At 37.8% G+C, this 24,942-nt stretch overlaps 2 protein-coding genes and 1 long non-coding RNA gene across 7 annotated transcripts in view; 2 read left to right on the top strand and 1 right to left on the bottom strand.

Annotated features, from left to right (window-relative positions):
- Positions 1–1,965: 1,965 nt before the first annotated feature.
- The window catches only part of LOC143468689 (uncharacterized), a 29,739-nt gene continuing 6,762 nt past the window's right edge, over positions 1,966–24,942 (bottom strand). Inside the window, exons 2-3 of the long non-coding RNA XR_013119017.1 lie at positions 3,428–5,353; positions 1,966–3,040 (exon numbers count right to left, since the gene is read on the bottom strand). This is a non-coding gene — a long non-coding RNA (uncharacterized LOC143468689). The remainder of the gene's footprint in view (positions 3,041–3,427; positions 5,354–24,942) is intronic.
- On the top strand, positions 4,908–7,126 carry LOC143468688 (calcium channel flower homolog). The gene is made up of 5 exons (XM_076966035.1): positions 4,908–5,050; positions 5,222–5,294; positions 5,680–5,805; positions 5,923–6,030; positions 6,250–7,126. Exons 1-5 carry the CDS (start codon positions 4,951–4,953, stop codon positions 6,320–6,322), a joined length of 480 nt encoding a protein of 159 aa, XP_076822150.1. The 5' UTR covers positions 4,908–4,950; the 3' UTR covers positions 6,323–7,126.
- Positions 10,927–24,682, top strand: LOC143468895 (uncharacterized). Of its 5 annotated transcripts, none has more exons than XM_076966365.1 (15): positions 10,927–11,120; positions 11,288–11,349; positions 11,463–11,590; positions 11,806–11,914; positions 12,812–12,919; positions 13,068–13,216; positions 13,456–14,039; positions 15,380–15,499; positions 19,482–19,636; positions 20,630–20,747; positions 20,941–21,036; positions 21,210–21,605; positions 21,854–22,018; positions 22,091–23,895; positions 23,972–24,682. In XM_076966365.1, exons 1-15 carry the CDS (start codon positions 11,051–11,053, stop codon positions 24,008–24,010), a joined length of 4,104 nt encoding a protein of 1,367 aa, XP_076822480.1. In that variant the 5' UTR covers positions 10,927–11,050; the 3' UTR covers positions 24,011–24,682. The 5 variants fall into 5 exon arrangements, with proteins under 5 accessions (XP_076822480.1, XP_076822479.1, XP_076822483.1 ...); XM_076966364.1 differs by having other exon boundaries at positions 13,068–13,249; XM_076966368.1 differs by lacking the exon at positions 12,812–12,919 and having other exon boundaries at positions 13,068–13,249.

Below are 24,942 nucleotides of genomic sequence, written 5' to 3'. Positions count from 1 at the left end.
CAAGATTATAGGTTCCTTTGAAATGGCACCCATGTGAAATTTAAATGTACATACTCGCTTGGTAAACCTTTATCAGCTGTACAAGATAGGCCTAATATTTATTACTTAAAGAAGAGTTCTCACACAAGGTGTACCGACACTTAATCACGTGACACTTAATCACGCGACGCTTAATCACCGACACATAATCACTAGGACATTTAATCACGCGACACATAATCACTAGGACATTTAATCACGCGACACATAATCACTAGGACATTTAATCACGCGACTTGGATACTTAATCACGCGACATTTAATCACGCGACACATAATCACTTGGATGCGACTGCCAAAGGCTTCCTTGGTCTTTCTTTTAGAACTCCCCGACAATTGTTTTGACTCCGTTGTTTCTTTAAATCAACACCAGCTTCATAAAGTCTAATTGTTACATTGTCCGAAAGTATAACCTATGTAATATCTAACATTATTCTACTGTATTGTCACCGAAGCTCTTGACCAAAGTACCATCAAAACGTTACACCGTAAAATACAATGCTACTTGAAACTGTGTCAGAGCGTCGGTTTTGGAACTCTGGAACAATGCCAATGAATGAATTATTACAATTTACTATCACGACCGGTTTACAATTTACTATCACGGCTTTGGCAAGACAGGCTATCAGTCAAATGAAGGTGAATATGGGTGAACTGTCAGCCAGTACAAGCAACGTCATCGGGTCTGTAAGCAGAGACTTGGAACCAGGTGTACTCATGGCGCTGCCAAAAAAGCAATCTTTGAAGCGGACCTTGCAGAGAAAACGTCGCGATATGCTGACTGCACACTGTACGGCCGCTCTACAGTCTCCGATGGATACTAATTTCACAATACCAGAAACATTCCAGCGCATGATTTTGCACGACTCTGGACCTGGAAACAATCGTCTGATTCTTCTTGGCAGCAGGGATCTGCTAGACGGTTTGGCCAGAGCGAAATTGTGGCTAGCTGATGGAACGTTCAAAGTTGTACCGTCTTTGTTCTTTCAACTATACACAGTACATTTTGAACTTGTTCCCGGTCTTATTCCTGCAGCAGTTTACTGCCTCGTTCAAAATAAAACGCGAGCAACGTACGATCGCATCCTTGATGCAATTAAAACAATGATCCCCACTGCTGTACAAGGCACTGAAACTGCGCGTGCAAAACACAGCTGACCGTTATCTGTCAAGCGAGATTTTAGTCTATCTTCGTGCAGTTGCTTACATTTCCCATGCATAACATTGCTGTAAATTGTAAATGTAAAAAAATATTGTAAATGTGTGATTAAATGTCGCGTGATTAAATGTCCTAGTGATTATGTGTCGCGTGATTAAATGTCCTAGTGATTATGTGTCGGTGATTAAGCGTCGCGTGATTAATTGTCGCGTGATTAAGTGTCACCAAACCCTCACACAACAAGCCCATGAGTGCAATTCTGTGAATACCAAGGATATAGTGTTGCCAAATATGCTACTTCAACAAAATTTAGCTGAAGGTTTTTAGGGCAAGGTTAATAACTTTTAGGAGGTTAGAAAATAAGGTTCCAGCATATGTGTATTAGCGGTAGTTTACCTGGAAGCGCGTCCGATGCTTTCATTTTGTCCTCTAAAATGTGGCGATCTTATCAACCACACCGAAAAAATATCTTTCAAAAGAAAGAATAGCGCACATTAAGTTGTGGTCTTCCCGAGATGATAGGCCGTAAAAGTTGTAACAACAAAATATACCTAACTAAGGTTTCGGAATATTTTGATTATTCCGGCATGTGTTTATTCACAAAAACTCGTCAACGATTTCTCACGGCTCGAGTCCCGCTTATTGAGCTTGCTTTTGTGGAAGTTCCGACAAACATCAGACATTTTTATTTGTTTTTTTTTTGTTAATTTTTACAGCAGGTTGCACAAATTGGGGACTGTTCACCCGGGTCACTGAACAGGAACAACAGGACGTTAGTGCCTTGCCCAAGGACATTGCCACAGCAACGTATTTGAGTATTGAACCACATTTGCATTGCTTCAACCCAGAGCTTTTTCTGCCCCGCCAGCAAACTATACCATACCACGCATTCATGTTTCAGCTTATAGCGCCACGGCACTGGACATTTTTTCTATATTTCGCGTTTAACTTAGGACATAATCAACCCAGCATATGATTAGTTATTGCGGTTAGCTAAGGAAATTGATAAGATACTCATTAAAGGTTGGGAACGCATCATAAGGTTTTGCAGGGGTGCGAGGACACCGCATATTATATTGTCAAAACATTTCGCAGCACAACTGAAATACTGTGGCATTATCGTCTTATAAATATGAACATGTATTACGGTAACTTTCAATAATGTTCATTCACTTTTGCCAGACGAACGTTCATCACCTTCTGAATCACGCAGTTGGAATTTTCTTCGGCACCCCCTTTGGATTGGGCCCTAGTTCACCTGATACTAGCTCCGGCTCTGGTCGGCCTTCTGATCCATCGTATGTTTGGCAATTATAATAACTTCTTGTTTACAGTAATCACCAACCATACCAACAATTCACTGCACCAGCATTCTTAGCAATCACACATTGACAACTAGTTCGATTTTACTATCAGGGAGAATGGATTTTATATGCGACAACTTACGTCACTGCAATAAAATGCCTGGATCACATGACTAAAACGTATTGTTGCAACGCAAACGCACAATATCGTGTTACCCTCAACGAAATACTTGGAGTAACAATGATAGTTCTACATCAACGTAGAGGGTTCGCAAGTAATGCAAAGTACCATAGTTGACGTAGAATTAAGGTAGACATAAACCTGGGTAATAAAGTTGTTTATACTGAAAGTTCATTGTGGTTACTTACGATGACACAAATCTTGAGACAATTCATATTTTCAAACACGGCAACACCGTGTCAGCTGACTGGCGTAAACTTTCCCTAGGCTGAGATGAACATTGCCACTTGCCATTGTTTTATCAGTTTTAGATTGTATGGGTGTGTTGTTTTTGTTCCAAGTTGTCAAACTTAACTGCTGAATGCAGTAAGACGAATGTCAGACATGCAGTTCAGAGAAAATTCAATACTGCAGTTAACTTTATTTTAAAACTACTGCTCGTATACAGAGACCGGCTAAAGTTTGAAGTCTTTTATTTTGTGATAGCCTAATATTAAATGATACGAACAAGTTTTAATAAATTGCGACCAAAGTAAGTTCGTTATAAAGGTTAGTCCAAGTAGAGCCAGCTTAATATTTTTGTCAAGTCAATTTAAGCAGAGCCAATCCTGTTGTTCAAGGCAAATCAAACTGTTGACCTAGTCACCATGACAAGTCAAAGCAAAATCTCTCTCTTCACAATCTACTAGTAACTAGTGCTTTTGTTTTTATAAGTTAGTAACCGAGTGTGGTTGCCTTGCTTACTTGCCATCGTTGCATCACCATTGTATTATTGCCATCTTGCATGTTTCAAGCTCTCAGGAATATGCCACTTCTTCCATTCATGAGTATTGGCTTTCATTTGCGCCTTAAAAATGGTTAGCACCACATTTTTGGATCCCAGAGTTAATAACGAAAAATAATAAATATGATAAAATAGTAAGAGCTGTCATGGATGTGTTATTAATTTTTTGATATTTTGTGTTACATGTCAATGGTTTCTTTGTGATCATTCAATAAATGATCATTCCAGGTACAAAACTGTAAATTGTTGTTAAAATGATTTATGAAGCTGATGTAAGTAAAGTACATAATAAATAACAAAATGTAGCTAACATAACTAATGTAGCTAATGCCAATAATAATTTATTTACAAAGTATCAAAACTGATGCTACCATGTTAAGCTACATTTTCTCAATATTTAGTGTGGTCCTTTAATAAAACGTGTTGTGGAGAGACTTCTAAAGAAATTGTTTTACAACTCCAAAACCAATACATTAATGACTTCACTTAATTTCTGAAGTCAACTAAAATTTTTGTTTTAATACAAATCATACTGCGATCTTTTATCAAAAAGACACATTAATAAGATCATGACTTCGGTAAGTTACCTGCTCACTGCCAAGTAAAAGTTTATTCTTTATTTTTTTTTATTCAACAATTATACATATGTTTACAGGTCTAGAAACATACGTAATTGAAAAAAGAAGTTCGATATAATCTGTGGAAAACAGTCCATCGATTTTTAATTGCTGGGCAGTTTACAAACTTTTCGATCTGGTCATTAACATAGAAAACGGGATGAGACATAGTCTTATTCTACTTTTTACGAAATCAAAAATACAAATCTCTGAGCCAAAAAGGTCCACTGGTTGATTTGTCTATTTCCTATCCTACAGTTCAAATGAAATGATTAAACATTCTCATTCATTGACTGGGGGAACTTTTCGAACCTAAAACTGGAGAAATTGTAACATTTTTGCATCAAACAATTTGCTTTATTCCCCTGGCACACAATTAAAATGTACAAAGCCAAGTATTTCTCAATATTTTTTAAACTCTTGGACATGTTCAACCAAAAAGTTTCACATTTTTCACTACCAATGAAACTTGGCATGTATTTTTCTTCTGATTAGACACATGTTAAATTTCATGTTGAAATAAAATTTAGTATTTCATGACCTGAATCTGCTGTCCTTTGCTCATTAATTTGGTAAAACAATCAGTTTTGCCCAATTTTGCTATATTTTGATCAAAATCTAAAGTTTCATTTTAAAGTTTAAAATTTGAATCTCTTTTATCTTACAAGTTTTAAAATAGAAGTCGTGAATGTTGTAACAACGTTGTATGAAAGGTTTGTCGAAGTTTCTAAGTTAAAGTATTTCTTGGATTTTATCTCTCACCCCACAAAGCCCTAAATTAATAACAGATAATTCGTATTACCAGATCCTTACATAAATTGTTAATCGGTTTACAACACCTCAGTTTATTGAGCTGACAAATCAAAATGCCATCTCAAGATATTGAGAATCAAGTGCAGAAAGGTGATGGAGCAACATGGTGGTGCAAACTACTAGCAAAAGCAGTTGGAGTAATTGCTGCCATAGGTAATTAATTATACAATATATATGATGGGCTTGTGCAACTTATCATTCACATTAATCACTCTCAGTGTTCAAATTATGTTTCATGTAAAAGCATGATTATGTACAATTTGACCCTTGTGTAGTGTGCAATGTTTTTCATTAAACTTCTAACTAAAAATTATTTCTTTACAGTTTGCCTCATTTTCGCGATATCAAATTTCATAACATTTCATATTACTTGCCTGGCAGCTGGAATCATTATGGTGTAAGTACAAGTCCTTTATGACATGTTCTGACTCTATACGCCCATATGTAGACATAGACCTACAAGTAATAAATGCCTGTTAAACTTTGTATGCAAACATAAATGAATAATAACTAAATACAGTTGAATAAACTAAATACATTCAAGTATTCATAATTTCACCTCATACAACATAAAAGCACATACATAAGCTTTAATCTTCCCAGCTGGCCCAGTAATTCACAGAAAAATCAATAACACATACAAAACAATCTACTGAGACTGTTGCCATCACGTTTTACCTTCTGTATATTAATCCCCATTTAGATATAGAAATGAATTGTGTGTAACAAACCAATCTATGCAGGTTAAATGCATTGATTAATTCTAAAGAATTTGTTTCTAGGTTCATATCTGCAATCCTAATTTTGTTTGAAGCACCTATCTGCTGTATGTTTTTCGAAAGGACAAAATCAATATCTGACTGGCTGGACCGAAGGAAATATTGGCATAAAGGGTTGTTCTACATTATGTAAGCCCCAGCAGTCTATTTAATTTAAAATCTGCCAAGCTAGTCATTTACTTGCAATGACGTGTCATGTTATAAGTGCATATGTTTTTAATCCCTTGCATTTAATCTTTTCCGCAGAATTTCAATAATCCCTGTCATATTATGCCCTGGGTTTTCTACGTTTATAGGTTGCATTTGCCCATTTGCAACCGGCGTAATTTATGGTCTCATGTCACTTGGAAAAAAGTAAGTCAGTTACAAAATTTATTGTATCAACTGAGCTCTTTGTATAGAAAGAAACAACCTATGAAATTCTCGCAAGATATATCACCTTGACACACACTTTAAAATTAATCCATGCACTAACTGATCCATTGATTTGCTTTGGTTTTACATGAGTGTGTATTAGCACCTAAATAGCAAATGTTATAATGTATATCAACTCAACTTATTGTACTAAAACAGGGCTGACCGGGGTGAAATGCTTACAAATGCTGAAGGAAATAACTTTACTAAATTTGAAAATCAAGGCGACTAAATCTTGGTTATCTGCATGACTTCTGGAGCAGTTCTATTTATGTCTGAAGCAATTTTGAAAGTGTTTTTAGATCTCACACGATCTTTTACATCTTTTATCGTACATTTAAGTTGTTTCTAATTCGGTGCTGTTTTTCACCAGTTTATGATCTGTAATTTTGCCTAAATATCTTCCATTAAGCTTAAGTATCTAAATGTTTGTAAGATTTAACTCTAGTTGAGTGTTTGGTGATACATTTTTTTTCAGTAGCGTTTTTTCATGTGTTGGTATGGTTCCTTTAGCATTCTGACATTGTATTACTGTATACTGTATTCAGTGAAAGTTTTTCGTGAAATCGCTTAAGTATGGTTGTTTTTAGATCTGACAAAATCTTGCCATATGTTTTGATGCACTGGGAAAGTTATGTAGATGTATCGTAACCGTGAAATTTAAAATCAATCCAATATATGCTTGTAGTAATTCCTTTAATTGTGTTAATATATTCTCTGTCAATTAAAGAAACAGCTTGATAATTCTTCTCAAGTGTAGATATGTAACCTATTATGCTTTATGCATTATGTTCTGTAGTACATTTCACTTTAGCCTTTTTTGTCCTTTCTATCATTCTAAGTGATTTGTTTGGTAAATAATTTACTTGTGAGCAAGAAACCCACCAGCAAATATTTGTTTTTACATCACGGTAACCTGTGTTTTTAATTATATTCTTTGCACCAATTACACACATGTTGTACTTCGCAATGCAGTAGTTAATTATGTAAAGAAAAGATTTTATCTGTACGAATACAATAGTTTATGTAAATCTCACTCACTGCTGAGTGCTGACAGTCTACAAACGAAATGAGATTAAATGGCAATAACAAATCCTTATATAACAATCAACAAATAACATCATTTTCCGATCCATCCAAAAACCAATACATATCAGGTCGTTCTTTTCCAGCTAGAAACACAACTTGCATTATAAAACGTCATACCAGATGTGCAAGCTTTTGTTCAGATTTCCGAACTAATATTTATATAAGTGAGCTGGTAAACCGGTTGTGCAAACCCCAGAAAAAACAACATCAATAACAACATTTGTATTAAGAAATCAAAAGAAAGGTCGTCGATTGAGCCCGATGGTTCGTTGAAAGGTAAGCTAAGACATAGTCCCATGCAAAGTAAAAGAACAATTTTAAATTTAGCTGTTGTCCCATCTATTCAGATAAAAATATATATTTTCAAGCGCTCACAACATTGGCGTAATTAGTAAGTTTAAAGGTCGACTTGACTTGGCTGTAAAATCAAGCTGTTTATGTCTATTATTTCATAGTGTTGTATTAGAATCGTTTTCCTAGAACTGAGATAAGTCTTTGCACGAGTTAAACTCCACGGTGTTCCTCACCGCTCGAGCACTATTCATCGAACTTGTCTGTTTGCATTTTCCAATAGAAGGTCACTGTTTTCCAACCATGGTGACCCGAGATTTCAGACAGAACAAGGGATCTGCCACGTAATTTTTAAATCACAAACAATATTGTTTTGTTTTAACAGCCCTGACGTGGATCTTTTTGACATCACAGCGGCTCGCATAGCTGGTGACAATGCAAGGAATGAAATAGACGATATAGTTTAGATTAGACAGATGCGGCAATAATGTGAATCGCAGGAAGCATGTTGCATTGGATGCTTATTTCCTATGACAACTTCACACGTTTTACGATTTATGATTCATAAAGCGAAACAACAATTTACCACGAAGCCAATTTCCTAGCATTGTATATCAAACAACACCTTATTGAAGATAAAGACAATCATAAAAATCTGATTTTGGAACAGCAACCACTTCAGTCGGAGCTTTAAACGAGATCGTAAATACAAGCGCATGACGGTGTAGTTGTAGGTACGATTCTTATCGATTTAACAAAAATATTTATTTAATAATGTTTCAAATTCTAAACATTTTGAAGTTGTGTTTAAAAAACGTTGTAATAACTTTGGCTCAGGTCCGATTTTTAGTGGCTGCAAATAGTGGAAGCTTATGTGTTAATTTTAAGTCAAACATAGGAGTATTATTTGAAGGCAGCGTCACTTGGCAATCTCTTTTCTTGATGTGGTTTCTGTAATTCACCTCTGTTGGCTTTGAAAAACAAAACCAATGAAAAGTTAGTTTAAGTTCTTAGTGGGATTACGGTAAACTTACATGTATAGGTTATTTGGTGTGCATGCTTAATTATTGCTTATGATGAAGCTTAGGTGATCCTAGTTGGACCCGACTACGAGTATCAGCAGTTGTAGTTTTCTAAGGCTGTCATTTACATGAAACTGTTAAAATACACAAGGCTTGTCGTTTTCACGGAAGATTGTCAAATTGTAAAGACGTCAGGAAAGCTGAGTTGCGTGAAAGTTGTGCTCTTTGATAGACAAGATTAAATAGAGGTCTTTCAGCTGACCATAAAAACAGATTATATAAGTAGCATTTGCAATGATGCTAGTGCTCGGTGCCTCAAAAATGGTGTCAATATTAAACACATGCAATTTCCGACGATGAATCTTTTTTGCGCGAGCTTCACCAGTATTCCAAGTAAATTCACCGATATATATAACAACAACGTCAAGTTTAGCTAAGTATAGAAAAAATATCACTGCGTTAACAACGTAAACAGTATGTGTTGAATGTCGTGTGTGACGCCTTTAACAATGGTCTTGCCGTAATTATATACACATGCAAAACTACAGTCATACATATGATCCACACAGACACAACGCTGTGCACCATCAGGCAAATTTGCGCTTAAGAGTTGTGAATCATCATATGCTTCAGATCTTTATTAATTTTGAGTAAAAACTTGTACAACAAGCTTTTTATCAGGAAACAGCACAAATTTATCCTTGCCACCAACGAGAGGAAATCAAATGCATGTTGAACCATAGCGAGTTGGTAGAGTTTGGCGGGCAACAATCGTATTCTGATAGTGGTAACAACTGATATCCTGCTACTATGCCAGAACCTGAAAACCAACACTAGTAACTAAGCAGCAGGTAACTACTTGCATATTGCAGCTTAACAAATGTCTCTAATGGTCACGAAGGCAGATAAAAAATTGTTAAGTTGATGTCATTTGCGGCACACAAAGAATTTACGAGTGGACAGTAACCGCCCTGAAGTATATCTAGGGGAAGACAAGTTATTCGGAGAAGGCATGATGTAATATTGTCAGTGGGAAAAAAACACAAAATACACTAAAATAACCCAATAACCTCCATTTTGCCTTATTACAGTTTGATGAAACGGTCTATGTACTCATACATTAATTGCGAATGGCTATATACGCGTAACAGGAAACGGCCAAGTAGAACAAATAATTATTGCATTAACGGAGGCTAAATTATGGCATCAATTAATAAAAATACGTACAAGGTATGTAAATAGCTTAATCGCTTGACAGCTGTGACCGGTTCGCATTGTGTCAGTCTTGACATTAATTTAGTTACAACACTAAATTGTTTTGCACTATTCTTTATCTATGCATGATTAAATTAACTCAAGGAGAGCTATTAAGGCGATACGTCTGGTGGATGTCGACAGGTTTCTGACATTTCTTTGTATAGCCCTTAGCATATGCACACTCTTGCACATCTGTGTTGACATGAACGTTATGAAAATTTATGAACAGTAGCTATACAACATCCCAATACATGAACGCGGTAACAGAAGCTGCAGTTAACGTATGTTTCCGAGGTTCCCAGCTTTGCAAAAGAAAAACGGCGATCACGACAAAATAATATCCTGACGGTTGTGCAAGGCAGCCAGCATATGTTCCTAAGGGGAAATATGCAGGAAGTGTGCGCGTAACATACGGAGATGTTCAGCATGATACCGGGAAAGGGAGGGGGCATGTGGCCACGTGCTTTGTAAAATATTTCAGTTGTTTGAGTTTACGTAGAATGCGAAACAGGTTCAAACTACAAGTTCAAGTTTGTTTAAAAAAATTGATAAGACTTAAGTCGCCCATTTTAATTTGAAGTTTGAAAAAATTATTCGTCTCGTGAATACTAATTATTTTTGAAAGTCATGCGAGTAATGATTCCCGTATATCTGTTGTGAAATGGGTGCAGCCCACAGTCATACAGAATACCAGATTAACAGTGATATCGTTTAACAAATGCGTTTAAACCAATTGAAATGAAATTCAACCAGCTAGGTCCGAATCACTACTTACTGGCAACGTCTTCCTAAGAGCCGTGTTCTTATCATAAGTTATATCAGGAGCAAACACAGCATTAACCAAGCAACGCGTTGTTCAAGGCGGCGCTACTGCAAACGTCAAGATGAAGAACATATCCACCATCTACCTCTTTCCTGTCTAAGAAACAAAACCGCGTGAGACACACAAGTGAGCACCAACAACTGTAGGCGGGATGTTAATGTTGTTTTTGTTATCTTGAGAAGTGAACGCACAAGACGTGCACATGTTCACTTCCGGAAAATGTTTACCGCTTATGCACAGTATGGTTGCAAGAGTAGATGGTGTGGGTTGGATGTCGGAATCATACCGGATCCAGGAACACCAACAAGGAGATTTTTAACAAACGTTTTTTGAGAAAAATATGGTTTGAAATAGATGTGTTGCCATTTTCAGCATATTATGTTTAACTCAATGCTGATTTGACTGTAAAAAGAAGACACGACCGGTTGTCGAAGAGTTGTGTATAGAAACGGCAAAATACTTCTATGGTATTTGCGCTATGGCTGCGATTCATAAACGTGTCATCGGGCAATATGAAGCTTCTGGAAATAGTCCGAATCTCCAAGAGAGTACGTCACAGCTATTAACGAAGTTAAACAATAGGATATGGTACTATAGTCGACAAATGCAATCGCTATTGCGTAATCTGTAGCGTGTATTGCGCAATGCACGCTAAACCTCTTTGAATGAATAATAAAAGTATTCAGTTGAAACTTACGGTAGTTTGTTTTTGCAGGAGACAAAGTAATAGAAATTGGTCACGTGCTACTGAAAGACATACAACAACAAACAAACCAAGTATAAATCCATCTCATTCCTATTTTGACTTCTGTATTTTGTTTCGAAATATATGGAGGAATGTGATATTAACATTTTCCCTTTGTAATCAAAAAACGATTCATATACTGTAGAGCAAATCAAACAAGTCATCGAGAGCCAGCAAGGAAGTTACCAAGCAAACAGCCGAAGACGATAGAACATCGGCTGAGCCGATCCAAAACAATCGAAAAATGTTCCGAAATTTCAAATTACGCTACAGGTTTGTTGAAACTTCGTTTCAGGGCAGACAATCAGTCACGTCATAGGCGTACTTTACTGCACTTACTGTAAAAAATCCCTTCGTTAGACTTTTCTTTTTTAAACCTATCGCTTTGGGTAACTTTGCATGGAACCATGCTTGTATTTACTATGAATAATAGCCAAATTATTCACTACATTGTTAACTTTGACCTTCTTCACAATTTATTACGTTAGACCCATTCTACCGCGCCAAGTTAAAGTGATTGGGACATTTGCTTTGATAACTTCGGTCACAGAAGTTCACCGACCAAATTTGAAAAAGGAGGAGCCACTGATCTATATGGTTAGAATTTGCTAAAATGTCATATTTGTTTTTCTGAGTAAATCTATAGGCAAGTAATCTAATTTTGTTTAAGAGCATGCACAGTATTGAACGCCCAAATAGCAATGATCGAACCTACAATAACGTGGTTTTCATGCGTTACGTGCAGGAAAAAGACGTTATAAAATTTGATGTGGCATTGCAAGCGGAAACAGAGCCACATATACCATTTTGCAAATTCACATAAATAACACCTTAATCGTATTTATCTGTAAGGACACAACGGTTAGACCCTAACCGCAATCAAGTACAGTTTCCAACACAAGAAAATCATCGACAAAACGAGCAACCGTTTGCTATCTTCGCCTCTATTACGAAAGATAGACATTTTTGCGGTTAAACCGCAAATGAATTTGGTGAAACGCAAATAAATAAAAACCCAACACGAAAAGGCTCCGAGAAATAAATGCGCATCATCACCATTGAAATCTCTCGAAATTTTAAACTGAAAAACATAAACGCCTTCGTTCATGTAGTAATCGCTATATTTAAAGTAACCACCCCTACAAGGATGTGGCCGAGTTTTGTTGCGACACACGCCAATGCGTGGATTGGGATACAGAAAAGAGAAAACAAGCCAGCGGAATATCTTATTATTAATTCCTTTGCGCTTAGAAGGATAGATAAGACACAGAGTTTTTTTACTTTTCCTGTGGGCGGATTCCAACGCCTATAGGCTATAGCCCTATACGTACGTAGTCGTGAGTCATTCCGGCAGCGGAGTTTAATTCTTCCCAATATAATAAACCATACAGGCTAAACCACATGAAAGTTTGTGCAGCAACAAAAGGAGTTAAGTTCTCACTGAAATATTTGATATAAGCGTTGTGAACTCCCTGTTTTCTATAACTGATGTAGGTCAATGTTGAAATAAACGAATACAATGTTATGACAAAAGTGGAAGTTTCAATGGATTTTCCCTCGCAATACTTTTCCTACGAAGGAGAAAGCGTCAAACTGACAAAGGTTAGTTAGCAGCTGTGCAGTCGCGCACTTCAAAATTATCCTAACCAAGCATCGAAAGTTGAGCGAAACCCATAAGCACAAATGTTTTAATGTAAAAGGGTTGCTGAATCAACTTTTCGTTTGTAATTCGAGACATTTTTTAACGAAGGATAAGCGAAAGGTTTCCAACAGTTCTGGTGAGGAATATTCCTTGCAAGAATTTCAACCCCCTGCACTAGATGACATGACGTCAGACAGCGACGAAGAGCACCATGCCAAAGACGAAGCAACGAGCAAAAAACGTTGTCTTCGTCAGAGGTATCAAGAAAAATTAGGAGGACTCTTTCCAAAGTGAGCTTATGATTACTTTAAAAAGGAAGTTCCTCTGAAAGAGGAAATTCGTAATTTCTTACAAAAAGATCATTGAAATAAAATGTATCTACAAACGTAGGCGGGTGAATCGAGAGAAGTTAGAGGTAGTGCTGATTGTAAGCATTCTACTCGAATCGGAAGTACGACATGCTAAAACCTTCTCTTGGATTTGTTTACATTCGCAGAAATACCGTCCGACTACAAGATTACGATTTCTCCACCAGCGATAACTGGAGTTCAAGCGACAACGAAAATGACGAATTTGTCATCAAGAAACCAAGAAAATCGGTCGTTCATGGCAGAAATCAGATCAACCACGTTAAATATGGTGAAGCCCAACAGATCAATGAACACATCATCTTATCTAGCGGAATCAAAGACGATGCAGCAGGTCTAAACGATTCAAATACAACAATGTTTATGAAAACAAACATACACCACGGCGCTAACAGTGCAGTTGGTTATTGTAAAGAGAACAATGCTGATAAAAAGAACAAGACACGCGCCAAGATAGAGGCTATATCAGAATCCAAAAATTTCGAAGCACACATTGATCCCACTTCCAAGCCCTTTGTCGTAGCGCAGCAGCCAGTGAACGGCAATCGGTCAGTTAAACGTGAAATGTTACCGAGAAAAGAAGATGTAGGCTTTGGCGAAAGACTATTACAAGAAGCCGGCGGGAAGTCTCATGTTACAGGAGTTTACAAAAGGCAGGTTCAAACCACGGCCACACTAAAAAAAAGAGGCAAAAGTAAAGAGATTACGCCAAGTAAGTCACATCTCAATTTTGAGTTTATTACCTATTGCTGACGTAGTTATTATATATATAGGCTAATAAGTAGTAGTGTTGCCTATAATTAAACTTAATTAGCCGTAGCGTGGCCTTGGGCTAAATTTTCCACAAGTCAACATAAATAAAAGCCGTTAAGTAATCATACACATGCAGGATTACCTAAAATTTAAATAAATTTACAAACAAAAGTAACAGGAAACTGGTAAAAAAAATTCTCGCAAAACATTAGATACACATTGAAAATGTTTTTTGAAAATGCTGTAATAACGAGCTTAATAGTCGATCCGAAACACGATTAAAGAAAAAAACAAAACTGTTCGAATACAGGAATGCATAGATATCAGGTAAAAAGACTTTTGTCGCAAAACTGGTCAACAGAATTTACTGAAGGCGTCAAAGCGATCAAATCTTACTAATAAGTTATATCCCGGAAGAGATGGGCGTTACGTTATAGCATCTTATGGAAGCAGATAAGATTGCGTAACTCAACGTGGGTGTATTTTAGGCAAAAAGCTAAACGCTGTTTTGTTTTGCACTTTTTACGTTGCCATGTTAGGAGTTTGCACATTGAAACGACGCTTATCTGACTGCAACGAATGAAAGTTTAAGGTCTGTGCGGTCGTGTGATATTTCAAATATATTCTTATCGTGTATATGCAAGAAAAATAACAAATCCAGTGTTTTTCATACGTTTAAACACTGCTTAAGGTGCGGTGTTTTTTCCTGCGAGATTTATACCACTGGAACGTTTCCGAGTCATCGCGAGGACACCGCTCTAATTTGTACCAACCGCCTTTTCGTCACTATAAGTCACTTAAAGCAACGTCATGCCCAGGTTTTAATCCACCAGCCGACATATTTCGAACAAAAATAACACAACAGAATAGGATTCGCGCACAAAAATCCGAGACATCGCCGAGTGGTATTCCATAACAAATGGGCCAAACCGGGTTCGTCAAACATACTAGCACGCGCATATACTTAAGCATTAAATAAACACAGGTGATTGCAGTTAAATGCTTACTGGATGATTTGCGGTTGCCTTGTCGATGAGGTTAAGCTAATCGTTAACTGATTCACGTTGGTAAGTCCTACACTGTGTTTGTCATTTTCTCACAGAAACCAAAAGCTGTTTTTGTTTTCAAAATCGCTGCTAAGCAACGCGAAGTCGAATGTTGAAAGTAAGGGATAATTAATCTAAAGTTCAGTCCCAGATATGCTCATCGTCGACCCCGACCGTAGTTCGTTCGTTTATTCATTAACCCGTTATGTGCCAGTCGCAAGGTTGATCTATAATTCCACCAAACATTTTACAGGAAGCACTTCACCGAACTTTGTCAAGGATTCTCAAACGACAGACGATGTTGTCGACAGCGTGAATGGCGGTCAAGACCAGAGTAGGAAAACTAAGAGAAAAAAGCGAAAAATTAGCAAAGGTAAGAAAATAACTCATAGAAAAAATTGAAGTTACATTTTATTTCGGTCAAACTTCGAGGCAGATAAATTTCTGAAAGCGGAACGCAAGAATTTAGAAATTCCTTACTCAAAAAAAGGAAAAAAGGAATCTACAGAACACCCAGTACAGTTTGAACATAGCACTTCGCCAGATGTGACTTGTACTACCAAGACGAATTATTTTGACGCGAGACACCAACGAACCTCCGTTTATTGCACAGCATAAGAATTACCAGTTTGAATGAAAGTTTAAAATGTTTGGAGAAAGTTAAGTTCAGAAAAGGGTGCAGTAAATCGGCCAGCAGACATGCTGAATTTGTTGCTTCATAGAATAAGATTCAGAGACGAAATTCAAGCTTTCTTAAATAGCATTTTGTAAAGCAAAAATAAATCATATCTGAACTGCATAAGAAAAATACGAATCAAGAATGAAACGATTTATATAAATCGAAATATTTTTCTAAAAACATCCTTTACGTAGATTGACGAAATAGCAAGAGCACTGGTACATTACCACGCTGATGTAAGTTTGATATTTTACCACAAAGTTTGTACTGAAAGGTCACCTCAAGGTTTAAAGAAATAACATTGGCGCGCAAAAAGAAATATTATGCTTTCGTGAATATCAAATTTAAGTGTTTTTCGCTAAACAACCAAATGCCATCCGGTATCCATCACCCGCGGAACCTGTATGGCGAGGTGCACAAGGTGAAGGTGTGACGTTTGATTTTTCGAGATAGTTTAGTTATTTACTCCCCGAAAAATTCGAACGTGCTTGGCGGTGCCAAAGCAATTTCATCTACTTCGTTAAATTACATGATATTATCGGTATCGTCGATCTCAAATGCCGTACTTGTCAGAGGCCTATTAGTTCCTATTTGCATATTTCTGCGGCTAGAAGGGTGACGATTCGTGATCTTGAAGATATGGAGACAGAACACCGTAAAATTAGAAGTTTATCACCAGGGGTTAATTTTTAGTTCTTGTGTCGTTGATACACACAAATTTTGACCTTCCGAGGGAGATTAGCAAACTTTGGCATGCGCTTCACTGCCTTACCTTTCATAGCTTCGCTTGATAATACAAACCTAGAAGCAGGGTGCAAGTTGTGTGAAGAGCGTCTACTTCTCTATTTATGGTTACAAACTAGAAACAAGGATCTTATTGGAGTAACAATAAAGGGCAAAATCGCAAAAAGTATGCAAAGCGTGTGCAGTCAGTATTTCTGTAACTCTGCAAAGTTTTTGTTGAAGTATATTGTATTCATATGTACATGAGTTTGGAAAGTGTTTATTTTTATAATAATATGCAAAACTTAACAAGAAGTTCATTGTTTCGTAAAGGGACATTTGGAAACTTTTTTTTGCGTACGCATATATAGCTGCCGCGTTGTACTGAAGCAACCTAAGACAGTGTGACGCTATTCATGGTGTAAGTTATCATTCAACGTTCGTCAACAATTTGGGGTAGTCGCAGGAAGTGGAAAATTGTAGCTCAATGGTGGCAAGTAGCCAGGCAGTTTCTGAAGAAAGATGGCGGATGGGACAGCAGCCCACCATAATTGGCACGTTTCCTATTACGCAACTACCTTGTGAGTTATGCATTACATCATGTGCATTTTGTGTATTCGATAGAGTTTAATGAGGTGTTTTAGATGTAATACGCACGCCGTTTGTTGTGATTTATAGAGAATGAGAACTAAACGAAACAAAGCATTGCAAATAATAGTCATTGGTGCAGAATATGTTATGTTTAGATACCAACAGTTGGAAATGGGCAGAAAAAAATTTTCAGTGTAATGTGTAAAGGAATTTTTATAATCCAAACTGAACGGTTTGATTCTGGTTAAGCTTTAAACGCTGAATAAATGTATTGAATGTATTCGCCAATCAACAGACAAAAACATGCTAGAGCTAGAACAGCAGCTAATATGATGGACGACTCTACTGATGTATGTAGTGGCAAGCGAGTGCATGCAGTTTTACGTCAAGTACGAGCTTATTATAAATGGTTTGCAATTTGAAAATATTAATCCACGTGTGCTGTATCAAATTTACGTAAATGCAAAATTAATCATTGGTTAAGCGAGATAAACCAGTTTATAAATCGGCCAGGAAATAAATTATATCTCAAACTGGGACGTAATTGATAACCTAATGGTTATCTTATGTCATTGGTATTTTGTCATTGGGCTTTCCATCGTATTTTTTCCGTTCCGTCCTTTCCACTTTCCAAAACTAAAAGGTTTCAGTTTTCGACAAATATCCTGGAATGGAAACCCGAGATAGAGAACGCATGGAATTTTATGTTTAAATAGATTAAGATCGCGTATTTCGTAATCTTGTAAAAGCTAAGATTAAGGCGTAAGCGGAGAAACCAAAAAAAATATTAAACCTACAAAGAAATGAGAAATGATACATAATAGCTTAAAGCTAAGCTCGAAATTTTATTGCCCTGATGTTGAAACTTCGTCTGTATAATGCAGGGATTAAACATAGAGCGAAGGTAGTTTTAATAATACCGGGGTGTATAAATACTAAGCCAATTGTGTAATGCTATTTCAAGTAGACAAGCACTCAAGTCGCATATGGCAATTAGCTAGACACAATAATACAACATAGTACTATACGTGGTATAGCATGTATATGATAGCATGTTGCCGGGTATACTTGACATAACGTGTGTCCACATTCTCATGTAGAACAGGTGAGAAAATGTACACGCCGTTTGAGGTCATTGTTTAAGTATACATCGATTGATATTTGATAACTTTTAAATAGCTCTACTTTTTCACGCGGGAAACCACGAGACGAGTTAAGAGTTGGGACGGAGCTCATGCTTTGCGTGAGATTTAATGTATTGGTACTGAAAAGAGCAATGTCTGGTGATTCGTGTAGATCAGGGATGTCCAACCTGCGGCCCGCCTGAGATTTTTGTGCGGCCCGCTAGTCATTTTCACTCCAAAAGTATGTACTTCATGTACCCATTTTTCTTGAAATTTAATAGGTTTTGCGGCCCATTCAATTATTTCAAGTGACAATGCGGCTCACTATAATAAAAGGTTGGACATCCCTGGTGTAGTTAATGCAAGGCGAAAAATGTGCCATCATGCAACGGCAATTTTTGGTGAACTGGAAAAAACGTTACAGCCAGCACTTCAAATGTAACATACACAGGATGTTGAAGAAATATGCAGAAATCGCTAAATATTCATTTTTGAAAGATAATATTTCCGATTACGCAGAAAAGAGCTGCCTGCAATTAACAGGAAATGAACGAAAAGGGGCCTGTAGTTTGCTTGGAGCATCGCGGCCGAGGTAAAATATTTTGAAGACAGACTTGTATACAAAATCTAGTATTATCGTAGCTACGATTTGATAGGAGCGTTGGAAAACAAGAAAATTTTTTACACAACATTGCTGTCTCGGAGCACAAAAATTTTCATCGCAGCTTAGAGCTTATATAGGCACGAGTGTTGACTTTGTCTGCAATTTTTGTTATTGCATCAGGAAAACTGCAGAGAAAATAACGGTCAGCAAAACGAAGCTGTCCAAAACATTTTGCAATATGAAAGGGCAGTGACGTTTCTGAAACTGAATAAAATGGCTTGTTTATGACTCAGCAAACCAGCGTGACGGTGGCCAGTTTAAAGTAACACGATTTTTAAGCGAAACGGTCAACGTCGAGCGCTTATTCATTATGGCTTATGAATATACAAAATCATAGCGAATCATATCACGAAAATACTTTTTTCGAGAAATTGAGCCATAGGTACAGCATGGCATTGTAGAAACTTGTGGATGGTTAAGGACGTATTTATTCATACTGGTTAAACGTAAAAGTGAAAAACGTCTGATAAAATTTCACTTTCAGGTTAAAGGAAAGATAGTATTACCTGACCTGTTTCTGTCAGGTTAGGGGAACTTAAGTTTTATCTGTATCTGAGATTCCTGTTATGATCAGGAAAAGAAAACTATATGACAAATCACACCGACAAACAGAAGGGCAATGGCAGCGAGGATTCGGCCAACGACGATGAAACCCAATTGCGATTGGCAATGGAATTTCCACGGCACAATTGGCTCGTCAAACATCTGATTAAAGAAAAACAATCAAAGGTGAGTCAATGACATGAACGATACTACAAATATAAACATGAAACATGCGACAACATAAGTTCTGAGAAACGTCAGCAAAATTTTTCTAGGGTGACGCTCAAAAATTACTAAAATATTGTTTCGTGCGCTGATTTCGCTCCGAGTTGATGGATTGTCAACTTCAACCAACTGCTGGAAAGCACGACAGCGCAATTAATTTAGCTCGGCGTGTTTTTAAATTTTCCAGAAACTTTAACTCCAGCGGAAATTAGCAGTTCTATCTGTAACAATAAGTCAAGTGCACAAAACTGATTAAATACGCAAACGGAAAACGTTGATTTATTGTTTCATTTGTAAAAAATGTATCTGCACGCAGTAACGCTTTGGCTTGCTGTAACCACCTAGTCCTGAAGCATATGCGTCAAACTCCCGGCCCGGATTCCATTTATATTCCGCCCGCGGGGTCTTGCATGGTATACATTATTCTAAATGGCAGGTGGTATACCGCGCTCCACCAACAATAAAACGCAAACTACACATGCCATAACAACGCAGCAGTAACTTCATCCGACAATTATAAGTCACTTACAAGAGAAGTTAGTAAGTGAGCACTGGGCAATCTTTGACTAACGCTGTTTTTGAGTGTATGTAATTTTGATTGTGTGTAATTTTTAAAGTTTATAGAAATGGTTTAATGAATTGTTCTTTTCTTCAATTTTCTCTTTTTCGGCCCGTGGCATGAAGTGAGTTTAAAACCTAGAACTTCTGAGCGTCTGAGTATGATGCCCTGATCTATATGGTTACGAAATGCGCATTTTAGTTAAAGCTAATACTTTAAACCTAAACATTAAACTAACTGAATTGAAATTTACATTCACGCACATGCGCCGTCAGTTCGACGTGCAATGGTGGAAGTATTATTCAACATTTTTTTTATTTAAGAACACGTTTTCAACGAAGCAAAGCATTAATCCACGTTACTGAAGACTAACAATTTTTTTTATCTATTTGCAGGAGAATGATGAGGCGGAGACGACAGGACCGGCCACCAAATCCGACAAGAATGCACAAAACAAGGAGAAAGAAAGTTTGGTCAATTCGCTTTGTCAGCCAGATGTCTTCAAATTGCCACGTAAGGTTCAACGCGGGTTAAGCAATCAGCATGCGTGGGTAGTCTACTAAATGCATGTTTTCATACGTACTTAAATCTTCTCGTATGTGGAAAGGTGTTGGCTCCACCGCACTGTTAATAACCACCAAGGCGCCTCAGACTGGGATCAATTGATGTCATTTATCCTTTTAATCATCCAGTGTTGTTTTATTAGAAAGCTCATCTTCTGACAATGCCGCTACTAACTATACTGATTTAGCGACGACTATAACACCTTCGCCTACGCTTCCTACATGCGCTATCACAGAAGGCAAGCTATTTTAATTCTTGAAACTAGTACGATAACATGATTAGCTTGTTTACGATATCCGTCCGGAAGTTTTACACTTAAGGTGGTCATACTGCATGTTAAACTGCATGAAAGTTCAGCGCGTGTCAACAACTATAGTGTGTTTATGAGCATGCTCCGTATTTATTTTGCAGGTCAGCACAATGTGGTCGGGATAGTGAAGCCCTTTCAGCACAGCGGGCAGCCGACCTTCGATGTATTGTCTTTATCGTCCTACAGCAAAAAGACATGGAAAGAAAACCCGATTGAACCAACTGTCAGCACAATTGTGGAAAAGTCCAGGGCCCTAGAACACAAGGGTTCGTCCTCGGCTGAAAATTTGATCAAGGAAGTCTTGGACTATAGCACCAAAGCAATACCAAATTTGAAAATACAACGCTGTTTTTCGCTTGCCGTTGCACATGCAGACAGCAACAAACCGCTCGATTTAACATCCAAAATCAAAAGCGCGGAGGAGGCATTTGCTCTTGATCTTTCTAAAAAAGCAACATTGCCAACGATAAAAGTCAACGGCGAGGCCGAATCCGCGGGTGAGTTGTTGTGTACAAATATTTTTCAAATAGTTCAGACTTTAGAGAAGCTGTGCTAGCTATTAACCAATCTTCTGTATTCCGGTAACACATCGCTCTGTTTTACGCCCACCTACAGTAATTGCCAAGAAATAAGAGCTAGGAGAAAGTCTCTTTCTGAGTACGAAGGTGCTAGAAATATAAAAATGCCTCTTATTACTATATTTCTAACTACACCCTTTTCATATATTCTACCATTACAATTTTAGCAAAGAAAGAGAAAAAAATTAACAATGAATCCAACACAACCTATTCCAGTGAAAATTCATCAAAAGCTCTTCTCTCCACAAAAACGTTTCTGGAAGAAGGTCGGTCAAAGGCCGGCAATGAATCGACAAAACCTCCAGAAAGTTTTGTGTCATCAGAATCAAAAGGTAACATAATACTCCGCAAAATAAAATAGAAGGCCTAAAATGAGGTAAAAATCACATGTTATTTTTCTGCAGGCCTGGACAAGCCGAAATACACCGAAACCGTACAAAAAGAAACAGTACTGACTGCTACCAACCGGAACCAACTGCACACCTTTGTGAAGAAAACTGACAGTCTGGTTCATCTTTCGCCAGTTTCAACTCAACAACCGCCGATCAAAACTTTACCCATCCATAGCACAAGTCATTCCCACCTGACAATGCCTTTCGAGGCACAAAGACCTTCGTCTGGTTCCTCAGCATCGTTGTCGGTTGATAAAACGTTTAAGAGTTCGTCGATAAACGAAAACAATTTAATAGAGCAGAAACGTAATGGTATCGTCTGTAAGAAGGAACAAACGCCAGAAGTTTTAAGCCTTTTAAAGAGGAACGTTGTTACAGCAAAAGATCAAAACAAAAAGCCTGCGCAAAATGCTAACTGTGAGATAATTGATGTGGATGCACTGGACGACAAACTGCCGGACATTAAACCTCGATACAAATTGAAAACTCCAGTGACTAGGAAGAGTGCCAGTTTTCCGTGGCAAAACATTCCTCAAGCTCAGAACCTTGACAAAAGCAGACGACTCTCCAACCCTGAAACAACTATGCTCTCTCATTTTTCTCAATGGGGAGCCAACGGGAGCCACGGATTTTCATCGAGTCCCAGCTTGATATCTCCCGACAAAAACGGTCAGCCAAAAACAGTGACCTCTCACGTCCAAGAAAATAAGGAACTATTTGATCAACACAAGGGACTGAGAAACGGCCGAGATAGAATTGTAATGTTAGAACATCGTAAGCCGAGTGCCTTTGCCACCTCTCCAGGTAACGGGACCAGTTTTTATCCAGGTGGCCTATATGATCCAATTCTTCACCCTTTTGAAAAGCAATCCAATGCGATAAGTTCCACACAACCAAATAAAATCCGAGACCGGCGCTCCTCACAAAGTCTATACCTCACAATGAGGCAGCCGCCTTCTGGAAGGACAAAGCTCCAAGAAGTTCTACACCACAGCCAGCATCCAAGCGAATTCAGATTACCAATCAAGCCTGTTACCCATTTACCATATCATGCGCCACGCAGCCGAGCAACGCCATCTACCCATCATGCTGAATCAACGTATCCAGGAAAATTGTTAGCCCCGTCCGTAGCCGACCAGCCGTACTCTCGAGGTGTAATGAACAGGCTGACTCCGCCCAGTATCAAGCCTTTGTTGCCACGACCGACCGTAGTGAGAGCTCCACCGGGCGGTGTGTCGATCAATAGCACCCCGATATCGGCACTGGCTACCAATACTGATCGTCTTTTGCCCAATATGTTTCCGGTAACCAGTCAGCGCCAATTAAATCACCCAGTGCCTATTATAAACAAAAATCAGATTTCACACCCACTGCGTAATTATTCACAAAACAAAGCAGATGTACTAGCTGCGGAGGTTAAAGCCAAGAAAATGGAACTGGAAAACAAAATACGAAATTTGTCCGAGATCGAGAAAAGGATCCAAACTGATGTCCTGTACTCACAGATGAGGACTCCAGAGGAGCACACCAAGGGCATTCCCCTACAACATCCTGGAGTAAAACGGAAATTAAAAGATCCCTATCTGCCTAAGCGTATGCTCAGTCCCATAGGCACACCATTTTATTCACCGTTTAAACTTCAAGAACAGAGCCGCATGTACTACGACAAAGTGGCACGTGTGGACAGACCAGCAATGAGCAACCCGCTTGTAGATGCCAGAGAAATTAGCAAAGAATGGTGCGTTGGGTGCAAGAACAAAGCCTATTTCGTCTGCTCAGGGTGCAGAGGGGTCTGGTACTGCAGCAAACAATGCCAGGTAAGGCTTTAATAGTTTTTTTGTTCGACTGCGCACTTTACTAGAAAATCAAAACTAACATACTTCATCATTTTAGTTTCATGACTGGACCAGACACAGCAAAACATGCGTTTAATATCCTTAGAAGGGATGACGGAATTGGCTTGAAATCAAAGGTTAGCCGGAACCACACGGAAAGACACATCAGCAAAGTTTCTCACATTGCTTTTTTAAGCTTGTTTTTGGTTATGAAACTTATGCCCGTTTTCGGTTAAAAGTCATTCCTTTAGTACAATTTTTGGCTGAGAGTAATCAAAACGTCTAACCATTGCGTTATAACTTTGCACTCGCATATTCCATGTCATTTATTATTCGGCAACTGTGGTCGACAATCGATGCGCAGTATATTAACCGCCGGACTCGCAGTCTGCTTTATTCTTGCTTGTTTATTTATTAAGCTTGGTAAAATCGATATTTATGCGTAGGTAGAATTTCAACATCGAGTCTATCTACTATGTAACGTTATTAATACGCAGACAATTAAGATGAGCTTAACTTTGTTATTAGCGTTTCTTTACCCTTGACTTGTTCTTGCATAAAATGCTCTCTAAAACCAATATTTGATAAATTTCTATTCCTTTCCTAAAAGCATTCTTTTTTGATGACGCAAGCGGTGCAATATCTTATTTATTGTTTTGTTGCGTGCGTTTTATTTACAGAAGTTCAACGGTGGTTCATAGATTTGGTTTATCAAGAATTCTTCATAATAATTCGCTGTTCCTTGCCTTAACAAGAATATACTTGGGAAAGAGTTCATTTATTGCCGCTAAATCACATAGAAATCGTTATTTATGTTATCAGTGAGAAGAATTAAAACTAATAGTTGACGAGCAAACACTCAAAACGATCGCAGTATCTTTAAAGCTTTGGTAAATGCGAACATGATAGAATTAAGAGTGTTAGGATTTAACCGAATTTCTCCATTGGCTGGTTGATGTGAAGCTGCTGCGAGCGACAATTATGCTGTTTCTCGTTACTACGAATCAACACGACATGGACCTGCTTGCG

The sequence above is a fragment of the Clavelina lepadiformis genome, chromosome 8 (genome assembly GCF_947623445.1).
Source record: "Clavelina lepadiformis chromosome 8, kaClaLepa1.1, whole genome shotgun sequence".
NCBI lineage: Eukaryota > Metazoa > Chordata > Ascidiacea > Aplousobranchia > Clavelinidae > Clavelina > Clavelina lepadiformis.
The sequence above is the reverse complement of the archived record's forward strand: the minus strand, read 5'-3'. Positions and strand labels throughout refer to the sequence as shown.

Coding starts and splice junctions, on each gene's coding strand:
- LOC143468688 (XM_076966035.1), top strand. CDS start 4,951: ATGCCATCTCAAGATATTGAGAATCAAGTGCAGAAAGGTGATGGAGCA. Junction 5,051..5,221: donor TGGAGTAATTGCTGCCATAG/GTAATTAATTAT, acceptor ATTTCTTTACAG/TTTGCCTCATTTTCGCGATA. Junction 5,806..5,922: donor AAAGGGTTGTTCTACATTAT/GTAAGCCCCAGC, acceptor TCTTTTCCGCAG/AATTTCAATAATCCCTGTCA.
- LOC143468895 (XM_076966364.1), top strand. CDS start 11,051: ATGGCTGCGATTCATAAACGTGTCATCGGGCAATATGAAGCTTCTGGA. Junction 11,121..11,287: donor TAGTCCGAATCTCCAAGAGA/GTACGTCACAGC, acceptor TTGTTTTTGCAG/GAGACAAAGTAATAGAAATT. Junction 22,019..22,090: donor TGTGTCATCAGAATCAAAAG/GTAACATAATAC, acceptor ATTTTTCTGCAG/GCCTGGACAAGCCGAAATAC.